Source organism: Alosa sapidissima, chromosome 4 (genome assembly GCF_018492685.1).
Source record: "Alosa sapidissima isolate fAloSap1 chromosome 4, fAloSap1.pri, whole genome shotgun sequence".
Lineage (NCBI taxonomy): Eukaryota > Metazoa > Chordata > Actinopteri > Clupeiformes > Clupeidae > Alosa > Alosa sapidissima.
The window spans coordinates 3,742,526-3,760,526 of record NC_055960.1 but is presented as its reverse complement, the minus strand read 5'-3'; the positions used below and the strand labels follow the sequence as shown (position 1 = coordinate 3,760,526).

Genomic DNA, 18,001 nt, shown 5'->3' with positions numbered 1-18,001 from the left:
TAGACACAGACAAGAGAGACAGCAAAGTCCAGAAGGTCACAATCGCAAGCATTCTGACCTGTCCTTGTGATGCCAGGACCCTCGGCCTTGACCTTCGAGGCATCATGAGAGGGCTCCACTTTAACACGGAAAGGACTAACTGCGATCTCCTAAAGAATGAAACACATTTGGATTATTACATGTGTGGAACAGTAGTCATAGGTGACCGTGATCTAGCACTCAATAAACTTCATCCAGTCATACTGGTCATTCTTCTACAGATTACACATAACCCACTTACCACAATTTGTAGACACTGAGGGTCCAAATTTATGCTATTTATGTCCTAATGCTGGGCAAAGGGCAAAGTCTAAAGTGTAACTTAACCTTGCTTAATAACTATGAAAAATCTATTTGCGAATTTAAGATGATGAGAAAGATCCTAAGCACAAACAGCAGTGGGTCAACTTCCCCCTTTAGAAAGTTATTCTGCCCCTTGCACAATACACACTTCCCTCTGCATCACATCACGCACAAGCCTCCCACCTGGTCAGAGAACAGCACTTTGATGGTGAGCCGGCCAGCTGCAGGGGGGACGTATTTGACAGTGATGGTGTCGTTGGCATTAGGAATGATGTCAAAGTCAAGGTCTTCCTCTTTGTCGCTGATCATGTCAGCATCACATTTGATGCCCACGCTCACATCTCCTGCAGAGGGAAGATTGGTGTAATGAGCCAGCCGTTCTGAACCATACTGGTTAAATAACATGTTGACACTAATTAGTACAGAAATGCATAACTTCAGAGTGCATTGCCATACCTTCCCCTGCCTCAGTGCAGTCCACAGTGAAGTGAGTGGGCTCATGGGCCTTGAGTCCGCTCCTCTCCACTCCTGGGCCGTACACCTTGACTTTGTGTGGATGGCTTCCCTTCCCCACATTGATCTGCAAAAAACAACCATGGAGAGTGAGTCTTTAACACACACACACACACACACACACACACACACACACACACACACACACACACCTACCTACATATAAACATATGTGTAAACCATAACCACTTTTTATTGAAGTTGATTAACAGCCAGCAGTCCAACATTATTTCAAGAGCCCAAGAATGCATGCATGACAAAATGATCAAATAAATCACTATTGCTTAAAAGTGCAATATATAGATGGCTATGGTCAAAATTCAAACTACTTCAACAATAAAATTCCAAAAGGTATACTGAGAAGATGACATTTTCCAACAGTCAGTTACGTGTAGTATAAAAAGCAATTGGTCTCATTGTCCCTCATTTCACATTTTTTGTATTTTGTTCAGGTCCTTAAGAAAACAAAATCACCTGAAATAATCAACTGAGAAGCAGACATTGCACAGGAATACTGGGCAACTTTATCTTTTCAGCATGGTTTCAGAATTGTATTGATTTGACATAACCAATATATTGCACATTTAAAGATGTGTTAATTGACAAAAGGCATGCTACACACATTTTGACAATGGTAAGGGAAGAAAGGAGCACCATTAGATCAAGATGGTACAATGTGCTTTGTGACCAACGGACAATACATGACACAGTGATATGGTGGGGAAAGCTTTGCTAAGATCTGCCAATTATTATAAAGGAGCAAAACAAACACATCTTTAAAGATATGATTCCAGGGTCTCAGAGTTTACACCAAAACAGAAACAGATAAAATTCCACTGTACATTCATCCAACAGTTAATCAAATAATCACCCAAATTTTACAGGCAATGCCACATGCTTGAATACAAACAAGAATGACCTGAAGACAATTACGATGAACTCGGAGTAAAATAAAAACGAACAAGTTTACAAATACCTTTGCCTCAAATTTATTTAAAATGGGCTAACGTTCATCTAGAAACACAAAATCATGTTCTTAATATTGTACATCAAAGATGACAGCATCAAAGCAAAACATCATAGCTGAAGTTTCTTCAATTCCAGTTGATGATGTCCTTGAAAATGTCCCCCTCTGGTCCACAGGTAAAGCTTCCGATGCCATGAATCACAGTAGTCACAATCATTTGAGGATTGTCATAACAAGTCTGACATTCATCTCCCTTCAATATCATTACAAATTACAAATTCCATTTATAGTTATAAAAAGATAAAATTACTGGTATAATACTGAATGAAAGCGATCACTCCTGGAATCACACTTCAGATATATCATGTTTTAAAGGAACACGCTACCATTTTATGAAATTGCGTTATTCACCGTCTCCCCTAGAGTTAGTGGGCAAAAGCATTTTGTCTCAATGCAAGCATTGGCTTAGTCCGGCAGCACCGCTTACTTACAATATGCTATCCGGCAACGAAGGATTCCATTCACTATGCTAAGCTAAGCTAGTGGCAGCACTGGCGGACTAAGCCAATGCATGCACTAAGACAAAAATGCTTTTGCCCACTTATCCAACTCTAGGGGAGGTGGTGAATAACCCAATTTCATAAAACAGTGGCGTGTTCCTTTAACATTGTGAGGTAAACATATAGGAAGAATACTTAAAAGGAAAAAATGAAAACAAAATTATCTTTAGATTATGAGTACAATAAGTATTAATGAAATGATCGGTCCAATCTAAAAAAAAAAAATCTGAAATAAGCATCCCATTATTTTGCTCAGAAACACAATGAAATCATATTGTTTAGTACCTTTCTAAAAAAAAAAAACTGACATGATTCTAATTAATTGTTCTGTAGTACACTAATTACATACTTAAGACACCAACCACAGAGGAGGCTACTGCAGCACATTAGCACTGAACTGTGCAAACAGACGTGATATGGCGAGAGGCTGTGTAAGTGGTCATGATGATTAGAGGTCTGGTCTTTGGCTCCTGCATCAAAAGGTGGTCCACAGTGTCTAAAGACACTCTGTACTGGGCTGGGCTTCGTCTAAGTGGGCTGTGGTCTCGGCGAGTATTGCTCTTGTGAGACATCTCAAGCAGTGGAGGATCTACACTTGAGCTGACTTGATTCAATTGTGTGCTGGTAACTTTGGACTGCAGTGAGTCTACAGTGCGGTCACTGGCTGGGGCTTGTTTAAGGGGAGACAGTAGAGGCCCTGCAGACTGCACTGAGGGGTTAGTGGAGGCAGACAACTCATCACCACCTGGCCTGGACGTGGGGGGCCTTACCCTGAAGGGGCTGTTGGGCACACTGACCCCTCCCCACGAGATAGCCACAGTGTGTTTGACAGCCTCTGTGGGATTGTAGGAGCAGCCATAGACTCCGTCCCCTTGGCTCTTCACCTTCACATCCACTGGAACGCCATCTGCTTTCTGGGAGAGCAAGAACAGAGAATGTGAATAGTAAAAATCACCGGATAAAGGCTTTGGTGCACAAAGCAAAAGATTTTAGTGAACATAAAATTAGCTGAAAATGTGCTATATTGGTCCGCTGAGTCCAGGAGAAGAGAACACTACCTGTGCGATAATTTTCAGAGGACCTTTCCCTGCATCCTTTGCACTGACAGTGAATTCTGCTGGCATGTTGATGACGCAGCCAGTCTTCTCTAGGCCAGGTCCATAAGCCTTAACCTGAAACCAGCAAACACTTATAAACCAGCCCCTTCTGGATGTCAAACAATACAATATTGCAGCATTCTTCCTGATACATTATCTGAATATAAAAGTACAAAAATTAACCATTTTAAAACAAGGTGCTACAATACTGCTCAATTATAAAAGCACAAAACCATGGAAAGTTTACTTGGAACATGCTGCAAGTGTGGATGCAATATGAAAAATGAATAAATATGAAAACATTAAAAAGCTAAATGGACGAAAGCATACAGCTGTGACAATGAGGATATGTTCAGTAAGTTCAACAAGTTTTACATCTGGCAACTTTGACCAAACTACCTTTATGCACAGGTGTGTGGAATGGTAAGAAGGCTACACTGGGACATCCTAGTCCAAAACCAAAAGACATGGAGTGCTCACCTGGTCAACATTGTTGGCTTTGTTGTCAGGGATGATGTAGGCCATGAATGGACTGTCTTCAATATCCTGATCATCACACATGACGTGCACGGCATACTCGCCAGGCTCTGTTGGCCAGTACTTGACATCACAAGAGCCATCATTCTGGTCTTCACACTCAATCTTAGCCTGGGAAGGGCCCTCAATAGCAAAGCCTACAACAGCCAGTAAGACAGAGTGAGCTAAGCAAGTGAAAGAACAATTGAACCAATACTGAACATGGGTGAACATGACAAACTTCTATAGGGTTTACTTCATTTTGTGTATGATTGTGACAGATTTCCGGTCAGTCATAATCATACAGGTATCGGCACGTTCAGGTGATTAGTGGTAAGCTAAATCAATTGCTGCCATATGGCAACACCATGTGCAATAGAGGGATAAGAGTGAGTTTGTCATATGTTACAGGATAGTTGCTAATCTGGGAGAGACCCGAACAAATCCCTGCTGGAATTAATCAAATTGCAACGATTAGTTATCACACAATCTATAACAATTAAGGAGTTCAAACAGGAAATATTACCAAGTACTCCCACATCTGTGCCAATGGATTCTGCCACAAAGTCAGCAGACCTGCCCACCACTCCTCCTTCAAGTCCTGGGCCCCAGGCTCGGATCTTCTGTGGCCCGGCCGCAGTGCCAACCTGGACCTCAAAGGGACTGCCAGAGAACAATTACACAACATGTCTGACTGCATGGACACACCTTGTTTATTTAAGCAGCAAGAGAATAATTGAGGTACAATAAGTTAACGAATTTCATATAAAAACTAGCTTAATTTGAGTATTTGTAAAATTGCTTAGAATTGCTTGCAACCTGAAGAACAAACAAACAAACAAAAACAATATTGCTTAATTCCATTACTTTTTGACTGAACAAATGTGAACAGGAAAGTGATGAAAGTTACTGGGCAGGGAGTGTATGGCTGCATGAATGTGTGTGTTTGTGAATGTGGAGGGAATAGTTGGGAGCTGAGCTAAGGTGTGGTGGTGAGTGGAGAAAGCAGGGCAGAGCTGAGAACAGAACAGGGCTGCAATTGTGCTGATCTGGACTCAACTCTGTGTGAGGCATTTCAGCACATCCACTCTGTTCCTGCCACACCTAGCCTCAGCCAATCACAGCCTCTGCTGCTGTACTCTCAACCTCTCATGTGTGAAGTCACCTGGGCAACCCTGTTCACATGGGAACGGGACTAGTTGCCATCTCAGGAAGACTGATACCTCCTTATCGTCCGTCCTTTAGGTCAAACTCTCTGATAAGGAGATGTGACTTCATGCCTGGTGAACGCTTGGTACACTAGTAGACTGACTGGCTCTTCAACCCTCACCAACCCTGATTCCTTTCCCTCCAGTCATTACCAACACTGTGCCTCCCTCCAAAACAAAACTAAATAAACCCCAACACCACCAAACCATTTGCAGGGGGGCTCTGCATGCCCATTAAACAGAGCTGTCTGCACTGCTATTCACTGGGTACAGCAGCAGTGAACCTGGAACGTGGAAATGTGTGTGAAGACATTAAACTGTTTCCTGTGCTACAGAACACACACTCTGTGCCTATGTGCCAGGATCCCCTGTGGTGCTGCTTTTCCAGACATCAGCGACAAGCTGAGCATGAGGTAATGCCCAGTCCTGCCCTGCGTCTGCTCTCCCTCACTTCCTCTGCCTACCCGAGCAGCAGCCCAAAATTCAGCCTCAAAACATTCTCTCTGTTGGCCTTTTACATCGCTTTGCATCGCTACCACCAGTCATTATGAAACTTCTCTAACTTCGTGGCACTCTGAAAACGAGACTTCTGCGATGGAAGCTGACAAATAGGAGCATATGGTGCTTGTTCAGGGAATTTGCCCATGAAATCACCATCTCAAACATTCTGTGGCAGCAACAGTTACAGCTTAAACATTTTAAAAGCTTTTGAATGGCTGACTTCCAAGCAAGGAGGGAAAAAAAATGAGCAAGACATATGAACAACAGTGTTTTTAAACATCTGTGACTGGTCATTTATCTGCCTGAACATGCATGTACTGGAAGTGCTCACCTCTTTGGAATATGCATTCCTCCCCATGTAATAGTCACTACATACTTTCCAGGCGTAAGTGGGTAGTATTCAAAGGCATTCACACCATCCAGCGATTCCTTCTGCTTCACCAGCTCATCTTGACCCTCTGTTTGGGACAGGGATAAAGAAACACAACTGACATCATGACAACTAACACAGAAAAACAAACAATGAACCACACTAAAAGACAACATCCAAAGCAGTATTATCCACAGCATCAGGCTTCAGCTTATGTGTTTGAGCATTGAATCAGTGGCTGCACAATCTAGAACATTCTTCAAGTGTGCCAATTTTGAAGATTTAATGCAAGCTTAATTTCTTATTGAGAAAAATGCCATATTTCATAATACATTCATAAAAGTGTTTTTGTGTGAGTAAGAAGAGGAGAGGATTAGTATGTGGTGCAGATGCTGGCAAAGAAACAGCACAGATATAAACAAACTAAACTCAAATGATGACCACTTACTGGGCCCTTTGACTGTGACCTTCAGGTCTCCACTCCCTGCATTCCGAGTGTCCACCTTAAAATCGGCCGTCTGCTTGATACGAACGCCTCGAGGCTGCAACCCACGGCCCGTGGCACGACAGGCATTTGGATTGGAAGCTACAATACAATCACACACATACACACACGTATGACTATGAGCTGCTGATCCATCTTTTCTAGCGTAAAAGCAAAAGTGTGAAGGCAAAACCAGACAGGAAGTGAATAACTGAGAAATGGCTGGTAAACACCAGGAAATATGATATATGGCACCACATGGCCTTGATATATGGCCTTGCATATATGCATCTTCAGCAGGACTGTTTTCTGCACAGAGATTTGTACAGAGGTTATTTTTAGGCATTTAGGTTTATTTTTGTGTGATCTATTTACACAGATGAAAACTCGTGGCATAGAAATACTAAAAAACACAATTTTGACAAGAAAAAAAAAATGTTTTATTTTGGAAAATCAATTAAAGCACTGTGCTGAGAAGATTGCTTGAGAGGAGAGCTGTGTGTTGGAAAAGCTGCCTCACAGAGATGGAATTTGGTGTTTTACAAGCCCCATGTCCCAGTGCCAGCAGGCCTGTCCTCTCCTGTGCTCCCTCAACACCACCCCTCTCACATCCTCATCTCTGGCCACATGGACATAAACAGCGTTGGATGTACGGATACTCATTTTCCACTAATAAGAGCTTGTGTTTTGTGTTTTATGGGTACATGAGGTAACACACAATACAGACTCATTTGTCTGATACTATAGCCTTTTTCTTTCTTATTGATTAAAACAATGAGATTCCTCCCTCACGGTCAGTTAGTATAGAAGCAGTCGAGGAATGTAAATCAAATGTATTGGACTCTTATCAAGTGTTCAGGTTCGACATGCAAAGAAAAATGTTATCTGTTGCTGGATGCTGGTGCTAGTCTATAAAATACTGCTCTAATGCCTCCACGTATAACATGCTTTAATGTTCTAATAATGTCAGTGCTTAAAGATTAGGGCTGTGAAAAAGGCCACAAAACAGACTTCACAAACTTGGCACTAAAAAAGAGAAACATGCACGACTGCACGTAACATGCACAGCTGGTTAATAGTGGTGGCATTTTACAGCTTTCTATAAAAACTGTAAAGGTCTGTAAGAATACCAGAGAAATACACTCGGTCAGTGGTGTGAAAGTAGATCATTAAACACGACCTGGAACCCATCTCTACATTAAAGCCGTCTTTGTTCTGGTTCATGATTCAGATGAACCATTCCTGTCAACCGAAGTGGACGTGTCATTCCACAGTTCAGTTGTGCAAGCAACTAGTGATAGGAAGACCACATATGCCCACTGTGCTTCTTCTTTAAACTTCCTTTAGAAATGAATATATTGTGGTTCAAGCAACCAAATTTAATAATTGCGGATTGCTCACTCATCTCATCGATTATCACAACCAGAGGCACGCATTGGAATGACAGATTAGGCAAAAACTAGAATAACTGTCAGAATAACTAACAGAATAACAAGGTCTCGTGGTCTCGCTCTAAAACTATGAGTCTGCCTCCTTCCAATATAGGCTGAGACTCAGTCGAAACTCTAGGAGTGGGCTGGCTCACGAGACAGCATCAAGGTTCAAAGCGTTCTGAACAGAACCAGTTCTCTGTTGGTTGAAAGGCCAACTCTGGGGTAGATGCACGGGTACCTGGGCCAATCGTGACTGTGAAGGGACTCTTGGGAATGCCGATGCCGCCAAAAGTGATTGTGATGGTGTGGGGGCCAGCCTGGATTGGCCGGTAGGTGCAACGGAACACACTGTCTCCCTTGTCCTCCAAGATGGCCTCGACTGTGTTCTTGTTGCCCTGGGGGTCCTTGATGACCGTTGTGACCTCACCCACTCCGGCCCCTGTGATCAGGAAACAAGAATCATTGTCTGTATTTTGATGGGAACATTTAGTTCTCTGTTATAATGAGTATTCTAGGAGAACAAAAACTAAGTATAGTCTCATAATCTCTAAGATATTTTAACAACACAGCATTTTGTTTTGCTCGTAAATTTAAGAGGTGTAAAAACAGAATATAAAAATATAGAAATATATAAACACTTATAATAAGGTGATTCAATGCACCTGCAGTGTAGATGTCAAAGTAGGTGGGCTTGTTAGCAATATTGCCCAATGGCTCAAGGCCAGGCCCTTTAGCAAGGACCTTTGTGGGATCTCCCTGAGCCTTATCCACGTCTACTTCGAATGGGCTCTTTGGTATTTGCTGGCCAGCAAACAGCACAGTCACCTGCAAGGGCCCCCCAAAAAAGGATTTGTATAGCGTCCAAACACCAACAATTGCTTCCCAATCCAAAAGACAAGCATACAGATGTCTAAACTGTGCCCACCTTGTGCAGCCCCATTACTTGTGGGATGTAGGTCACACTGAAGGTCTTCTTGCCTTCATTGGGAACAGCCTTCACCTGGAGAATAATTGAGATTCTTGTAGTATGAACTGCATTATCCAAACAATTATCACAACATTCAGAACATCTGTCACACATTTAGCTTTTATCGTGGTTGGTGCAATCACTGCAGTAGGGTTGACTTCAGGACTGGCATGAAGATGAGCCTTGTGATGAGCTCAGCAGTGACTGATCTAGTTAAAGGTTACAGTCAACAACTCTGCCAGGTATGACCTCATGGTTCAGAGTGCAGCTGCAAGGCACTTGACGAGCAAGAGCCCTTAAAGTAGCTGTACTGGTCAGGTGATCGGCAGTGTTAACACTGATGCACATTTAGTTTGTCACAATTCAGAGTCCTACAGAACATATAATACATAGCATATAAGGAAAGGTCAAGACATACTGATCAGGGGCAGAGAAAGAGGCGTGTGGATGATGTGTGTTCTACAGAGAGGCGTGTGGATGATGTGTGTTCTACAGAGAGGCGTGTGGATGATGTGTGTTCTATAAGAAGTGGCTGAGCTCACCTCCTCCCTGGTGCCCTCTGGGTCTTCAATGTAAACAGTGACCTGACCCTGACCAGCACTGAAGGCATCCACAGTGAAGACAGCAGGGCGCATCACCCTGTTCCCCACAGGCTCAATTCCTGAACACAGAGAAAGTAAGAGAAATTAGCAGAGAAATTAAACACAGAGTATGCGAGCACTTCAGTATGACACATTATTAATTGTGTGTAGCAGGCTAAAACATGTTAAGGGCCATCAGTGCCATGCATTGAGAAGTGGCTCTTTCACTGCAGTCTCTCTAAGTGAACATTTCTCAACCAATAAACAAAAGACCATCAGCGGTGCTAACGCTCTGAAGCATGCACACAGACAATGGCACGTTATCTCCCCCATAGGTGCCAAGCATAACAGAGACCAACCTGATGAATCAATGATGGCATGCATACGCCTATTGACTTGACTATTCATCACTGGTCTCGACTCACGAGCGAGCATCCTGAACCATTTACTGCTGATTAAAATGGGTGCATCTGGCCCTATTGTTGTGGCAAACAGTAATGACCAAGGATTTCCTCACATTGTGTTTCTAAACAAGGGTTAAGGCCAACCTTGCAACCCCACACTTAAGATAACATAGCTCTTTATTTTGGGATGGGGTAGTGTTTTACCTTAAGTTATGTCCACAGTGTCTGAGTGATTACATCAGGGAATATTGGATGTTGGCATTCCCCTAAATGGGAAATTCCCAAATACCAACACCACACAAGCATTACACGTGCACTTCCCTGTGCATCCATGAGGCTAATGCCATTAGAATATATAAAAGACTAAATAAAGATCATTCCAAGCATTTCTTCATGTTGAATCACCACATTTCATCAAATCCAATTCCCTCAACAATAAATCTTGTACTTTGTGCACTTACTAATTACAGCAACCAATTACTAAGGCCATTCTTCGCTGAATCATGAGGCTGCTACAGCTACCACATTTGGGTTTGGCAGGCAGGGTGGGGCTGCCAAATACTGCACAGACCAATGTATACATCATCTGTACACACACATGGTTCCATTTCTTGGAAAGAAATGGATTTGATTTTCATTTAGCCAGTGCAGGAGTGCAAACATGACTGACGGCAGGCTGCTTTATCCTGATCAGTGACTCAGACACTGTTGCGGCCGGGCCCGGACCCTGGCCCTGACTCAGACACTGTTTTGCATGTAATGCACCAGAGTCAACTCCGGCCACAGGATGCCTGCATGGGACAGGCTTAAAGCCAGGACATCCTGTTGTTTATGGCTACTGTCAAGAACAAAAGAAATAGTCCTCAAGCATGTGTCCTCAAAACACACACACATGAACACAAAAATACACATGTTAACATGTTGATGCATTTACACCCATGCCCAGACTAAAGTGGTAAGTATAGGGCAGAACTTTAAATAAAAGGTTACCTTTGAGAGAGAGACTGATTTTTACTCATGCTAAAATGAAACCTCAGATTGGGAAGACACTCTAAGTAGCTGTGGAAGGTAAGAAAATTACTTCATGGAAAAAAGTAAAACTGGAGTAACGAAAATCCTGAAGATTACTCACATTTAGCCCCTTGCTCTGTTGATTGACTGTATTATTTAATACAGAGCTTCAATTAGGTGAATTCAGAGCTGCTATTGGGTCCTTGTCTGGCTATTCCCATGGGTACATGTACACTCTGTTGAGTTACTGAGTTACTGTGCCATGGCAACTGACAACCTCAAAACAACATTTTTTAAAATCTATTTGACCTCTATTTGAAAAGTGATACTTTCTGCCACCATTTCTGCTTCTTATTAATCACATCCTCTAGGATGGACATCAGTTGGCTTGAATCTATTCAGATTGTACACAGTACCTGGGCCGTACGCTCTGGCTTTCTTTGGGTTGAGTTTGGGTTTGAGTGGAGCACCAGGCTTCAGCTTGGACTTAGGGAACTGGGACAGATACGTCATGACCGATTGCTCATCAACACTTGGGTCAATGATCTCCTCTGGAGCGATCACCTGAAGATATACAACTTACAAGGTTAACATCGATAACACACATACTGCCTAGTATAGTTCTAACTGTGCTGTTTGTAAGACAAACAAACAAGGGATTCCTAATAGCCTTAAAAAAACAAAACAAAAAAAAAACACTCTCGAGCTGGGTATAACTAAGCACTCCAGGCATTTCATAAGAACAGCACATGGTCAAAGTGCAACACAGGTGTGGCTGAGGTGTGTAATGGCTGATCTTACATTTCTAGGAGAGGGTAATGCTGCCTGTTTGATGAATTGTGAGTAATGCTATTCATCATGAGCAAGTAGGTGTGTGTTTGATATGAGGGCTAGTTCTTTTCAGTGAACAAATGGTTTGGTTAGCTATTGAAAATTTAATCTACTTTAAAAGGGGAGTCACCACCTCAAAGACAAATAAAATAGCTGTTCTGCAATCATTTTTCAGGTCCTCTTTCAAATCATAACAGCAATGCAATGTCAGACTTGTGAATGTGAATTACATGAACTCATCTTGCATCTCAGCAACATACAGAACATTAGGTCAGGCAGGTCACCTTCTGCAAGTTCTACTTGGACAGAACAAGTTTCAGTGGTGGTGCTCCATGTGTACAAGGAAGATAACTTGACCATTCTTAAAGCAGTTATGGACTCGGGCTCACCTGTGGGATTCCCAACCAATCATCAGCCAGTTGCATGGCCTCTGTAGCATTGTCCACAGGTTTCGCTGTATCCCATGTCTCCCAGTCTGGACACAGACCTGTAGAACAGCACATACACCACCCAAATCAAACATATCGTATTTTCCGAACTATAAGTCACACCAGTCAAAAAATGTGTCATGAAGAGAAAAAAAAAACACATATATAAATATATGTTGCACCCGAGTCACAGGACTAGCCAAACTATGAAAAAAAGTGCGACTTATAGTCTGGAAAATACGGTAATGCCAAGATCGAAATGATTTTTTTCTAGCTATGAATTAAGCTTAGTACAAGTAGCTATTTATATCTAATACTGTACATCATTAGGATTTGCTTTAAAACGATCCCAGAAACCACTGATTACAAAAGTCCATGTTTTCCAATCAACTTGGTAATGCCCACTGGTGGCCATCTTACCAGGGGCACAACTGTCCACCAAGGCACCCAGGGCTTTTCCATTCTGCCAGTCCTGGCTGAAGTTGGTGATTGGCAGGTCAGGCACTTTGTTCTGGATCCATCCCAGCAACCGCTGTTTGGGTGTCTGTTTCTTGGCCTCTTCGTCATCCTCATCCTCCCACACAGGCATGGAAATGGAGTAATGCAGGATGAGCGTCCACACCATGCCAAGGATGAGCTTCAGGTTTCCATCTACGATTGCCTTACTGTCTGCAGGAGAACAAGCACAAGTGACAGGGGGGTCAGTCTCCTCTAATGGAGAAGAAATCATAAACACTGGACTCCATGTGAAGCAACAAAGACCTCATTAAAATACTGAACTGGGGACTGTTTGTGGCCCAAGAATACTTCAACAACATATTGGACTGCGTACTACGCATCAGCGGGCTGGGGGAATGACTCCATTACTTCATAGTCAGATCGAATCCTGAAAGCTGTTTAATGTGTTCTAAGACTTGATGGGCTGTGAGTGTGCACTCAGAATGTGTGTTCATATGTGGTTTTCTGGCACCAGAGCACCAGGCATGTCCTTGGCATTTCAGCCCCTCTTTGCTACAAAGTTCTGACCCATCCTGCCCAGGAGACAAGAACGGACATCTGCATGGAGTGCTCTAATTATCTAGGCTGTCGCCATGGCAGCCCATTGTTCCAGGGGATCAGCCGAGGAGCAGAGAGGGCAATGGAGGGAGATGGAATCTGCGGTCCTTGACCGAGTGCAGGACTGTGAAAGTGTCCCAAGGGCTTGCTTCTAAAGGTCAACACATCTTTGAACTATAAGTTTTTATTTTGCTATTGACCGGACGGATCAACTACCGAGTTGAACTGAACATAGCCTCATGCAGACGCAGAGACACACGGAGGGAGGGAGAGGGAGAGGGAGAGAGAGAGAGAGAACCACTTTGCGCTTACGCAAATAGGCTACGCAACCAAGGCAAACTTTTACATCTGGAAAGAGCTCCTTGGTAACCATCCTGCTAGCTCAGGTCACGTAAACACTTGATCCCAGAAAGATTGTCTTCGATTTGTTAGTTTTTTGAACATATATTTTATCTAATGACATAGAAAACATAATGAATTGCATCCACATATCCTTATGTATGGAGCTAAATTTGTCTCAATAATATTTGTATATGCGCAGAGGGGGATCCACAAATATTTCTTGATTTGCATGTGTGTTTTGATATCTACAAAAAATCATATTTGTAACTCGTATATTGATTTTTACAAATATAGATGTGCATTTGTAAATAAAATGCCATTTGTAAAACCGAAAATTTCATTTGTGAAATGTGATTCTGCATTTGTGGATCACCAGCACACGCATTCTTCGCTTTCCAAAGTAACGTGTTTTTGAGACGTTCACATGAGAGTCACACAAATCCACACGTAAATAGGCCTACTTTCACACAGAAATCGCAATCCAGTAGATGGCGACATCCACAAATATTTCTTGACTTGCATTCGTGTTTTGACATCCACAAATAATAAAAACTAAATAAATAAACTAAAAAAAAAAAAAAAAAAAAAAAAAACATATATGTAACTCGTAAATTGTTTTTCACAATTGTAGATGTGTATTTGTAAATTAAATGGCATTTGTAAAACTGAAAATTGCCTTTGTGAAATCTAATTTTGCATTTGTGGATCACCAGCACACACAGTTTTCGTTTTCGCATTTGTGGATCAGCATTTGTGGATCACGTATTTTTGAGACAAACTTTGCGGCAGAGAAGCCACCCAGACCCACAATAGAGTGTGGCTACCCGACAGGTCGGGTCGGGTTCGGACAAATATTTAGAAATTGTAGTCGGGTTCGGTTCGGATTCGGACACATGGGGGCGATATGCATTGGAAGCTTTACATTTAAAATTCCTTATTATGTTGGGTAACCAACAGGTCTGCTTTACATGATGCAAACGTTTGTTTTTTGAGAATAAAGTAAAATGTAAAAAAGACCTAATAGCTTTCTTCCTGTGTGCAAGATTTGTTTATCGTGACAACGCATTTTAGGCATGCCGCCTGAAATGCACACGCGTTGTCACGACTACATAAACAAATGGTTATGCACATTTCGCACATATGCACATAAGCAGTCTTGGGTGACGTTAAAAAAAGTTGTTAGCCTATCAGGAGATTAAGATTATTTGCGTTGCATAGGCTACTGTGGTAAAGACATAGGCTACCGGTAGGCTATAAGGTCGTCTCGTTCACTGGATGAGGATTTCCTCGAGTTGCCCCAATTAACATCGATGCTGCATATGGATCAGTGGACTGTTGCAGTTTATTTCAAGACTTTTTGTCAACGGTAAGACAAGAATTCTATTTCAATAGGCTATGCTTGCTTGGGCCTCTTGTGTTAATGTGCGCTGTATGTGACCTGCGTGCGTGCACGCTCATCTGATTCTGTAGACAATTTGTTGTGTGTTCCGTTTAATGGGCTAAAAAGACAGGCTATCCACAAACGTGAACGTTTAATCACTAGCATGGGAATAACTGGCATCATCTGCATCGGGCTCGGGTCGGGTTCGGACATAAAAATAAAAATGCCTGTCGGGTTCGGACGCAACTCTGTCGGACACGGGCCGGGTTTGGACAGAAATTTGTGGCCCGATCCGCACTCTAATCCACAAGTAGCCTGCTGACACTTTCTAATCCAGTAGATGGTAGTGTGTTCTATGGGACTCATAACCAGAGCCCGTTTACGGAGAGCCGGATCACTCCCTATTAACTCCATTGTACCTGCAATGTGTTGCAGTTCCGCTAGGGGCGATCACGAATAAGTGCAAAAACAATGGGGGTCTATGGAGCTAGACGGCTAAATTTGTCTCTTTCACCTGGTTGTTGTTGAAAAATCAAAGATTTGATTGTGGTTTCTGCAAGCTCACTATGGATTATAGGTCAAAAGTTGAATGAACGAGTACTTGCGTCCTTTCGATTTATTACAGGTTGGGTCGTTGTTGCCCACAACACACTAGCTTTCTGCTAATGAAACAAATATTATTGAGATAAATATTATTGAGACAAATTCAGCTCCATACTTATGCACTATGCACAACTTTTATATAGCGACTAGCCTAAAACAGTCAGGCTGAAGGGAGGCCAATTACTCTCACGTATTTCTTAAAGTGACACCTACTCATCACCAATGTGCTAATTAATATTCGCGGTCCGAGTTGCGGTCGGGTTGATTAAAATATTGGGCGACCGCGGGCCGCTTGTGCCCAAACCCGCGCAACACTAGTGTGTAGCCTACCCATGTGTGTGTATGTGTGCTTATGACATTTGGTGGCCGTTTTAACCTTGTAAACGTCATTTTTCGACCAGTTTTATTTGATTCACGTGGGGGGGGGGGAGGCCTCTGGAAAAAAAAAAATTAGTCTAAACTAGTCTATTAAGTATTCAAATTACTAAATATGTTTAGCTACTAGTAAATTGCTATACATTAAAAAAATACATTATTAACTAAATACACTCGAATATGAATATGAATTTAAAAATATATGAAATAGAAACATATCACATAAGCCATCATTTTCAGTGTGTGTTTGTGCGTGTGGAGAGAGTCAAGGAGAATCTAGGATGTCCACTGTTGTGAATGATCCCACTACAGTATATATTACGGTCAGGGTGGTGGGGGCCCCAAAATCAAACACATTTTTAAAAAAGTATCGAAGAAGTATCAAAATCGCAATTCTTGACTTGGTATCAGAATTGACAGTAGGTTCCATACAGATGAGTACCGAATGTACCAAATGTACTCTTTAACAGTAATCAACAGAATGTACCAAATGCACTCTTTAACAGTAATCAACAGTTGGCGTTTGTGTGGGAACTTGAATTTGAAACATGGTCCGCAAGCATACACATATTAAGTGGTGAATCATATGTCAGTTTAGTCAACTGATGTCAAAAAAACATTTTCAAAATACTATTCCCATTGTTTATTAGCAATAGTGTTAGCAGTACCTACAGACTTACTGTAATGAAAATGAACTGAACCGTGACTTCAAAACCGAAGTACACATGGAACTGATTTTTGTGTACCGTTACACCCCTAGTAGACATATGTAATGTAATGTACAGTATGTACACCTGTATAAGAGATGAGAAAGAATTGGGCTCTATGCAGGAGCGGGTCCTTGTGGCAACTGGCAAATGTTAAAGAGAATTCACCTGACAAAGGATGGAAATAGCTTTCAAATTATTTATTATTATTATTTTTCTATGCGGACTACTTGAGGGGAGGCAGGGCAGTCAGGCTACAAAACTCCAAATTCCCTCACTTTTGACCAGGGTCTTGATAAACACACCTATTTAGATTAGTTTGTCTCATCAGCACATACTCGTCCTGTTACAACATAGTGTGTGTGTGTGAGAGTGTGTGTGTGTGTGTGTGAGAGTGTGTGTGTGTGTGAGAGTGTGTGTGTGTGTGTGTGTGTGAGAGTGTGTGTGTGTGTGTGAGAGTGTGTGTATGTATGTATGTATGTATGTATGTATGTGAGTGTGAGAGAGAGAGTGAAAAAGAAGGAAAAAGTTGACAGCACATCCAAGTGCTTACAACATGAGCTGTATTTAAAAAAAATAAATAAAATAAAATAAAAAATAACCCATTGTGAATCAGATTGTGACATTGTTCAATCTCAAGACTAGGACTGGTGAGGAAATTGATTACACTGAAGCAGCACTGAACAGAGAAAATAAAAGACATAGAAGCAATCAGTGTTTCTTTGGGGATAGGGCTTTTTAAATAAAATGCCAGGGCCAGGGCTCCCCATGCCATAACAATGCAACATACAAGAAAAGTGCATATAAAAGGAAAGAAACAAACCCACTGAACTCTGAATCTGATGCCTTTCTAGAACAGCCCTTTAGGCTTTTCCATCACTGCCCCATCAGTTGTTTGTGACAAAACATCCGATGTTGTCTACAATGAATTCTGCAACATTTTTGTGATCTAGCTGGATCATTTTAAATATTCAGTCCTGCAAAACTGCACTATCTTCCTGGAAGTATGTTGTCCTCTATAGATGTGCATGAAGTTATACCAAAGTCCTTTTACACAAGTCCCTCCACTCGGCAGCCATATTGCAACGCTTTTCGGGCACTCATCGGGCATCCGTTTTGGCAGAAATGCACGTGCACAAGTCTTCACGACACCATTCTTGCTCAAGCGGCGAGATCACAACACATGATTGGCAAGTGTCTTCACAACACACCACATTATTGGCTCAATGTATTCACAACACAGCACATGATTGGCTCAATGTATTCACATCTCAACGTTCTGCTGCAGAAGGGGTGTGACCTGCGTAGACAACTGCCATATTGG

General features: G+C 42.1%; 1 protein-coding gene across 1 annotated transcript in view; it reads right to left on the bottom strand.

Moving 5' to 3' along the window:
* LOC121707430 (filamin-B) overlaps window positions 1-18,001 on the bottom strand; it is a 63,897-nt gene that overhangs the window by 31,205 nt on the left and 14,691 nt on the right. Inside the window, exons 2-17 of the mRNA XM_042089980.1 lie at window positions 12,634-12,882; window positions 12,175-12,272; window positions 11,371-11,518; window positions 9,501-9,619; window positions 8,917-8,991; window positions 8,654-8,816; window positions 8,230-8,430; window positions 6,523-6,660; window positions 6,036-6,162; window positions 4,522-4,658; window positions 3,960-4,153; window positions 3,441-3,554; window positions 3,153-3,296; window positions 799-922; window positions 526-686; window positions 59-149 (exon numbers count right to left, since the gene is read on the bottom strand). Of these exons, the coding sequence (XP_041945914.1) occupies window positions 59-149; window positions 526-686; window positions 799-922; window positions 3,153-3,296; window positions 3,441-3,554; window positions 3,960-4,153; window positions 4,522-4,658; window positions 6,036-6,162; window positions 6,523-6,660; window positions 8,230-8,430; window positions 8,654-8,816; window positions 8,917-8,991; window positions 9,501-9,619; window positions 11,371-11,518; window positions 12,175-12,272; window positions 12,634-12,882 (2,283 nt within the window). The remainder of the gene's footprint in view (window positions 1-58; window positions 150-525; window positions 687-798; window positions 923-3,152; window positions 3,297-3,440; window positions 3,555-3,959; window positions 4,154-4,521; window positions 4,659-6,035; window positions 6,163-6,522; window positions 6,661-8,229; window positions 8,431-8,653; window positions 8,817-8,916; window positions 8,992-9,500; window positions 9,620-11,370; window positions 11,519-12,174; window positions 12,273-12,633; window positions 12,883-18,001) is intronic.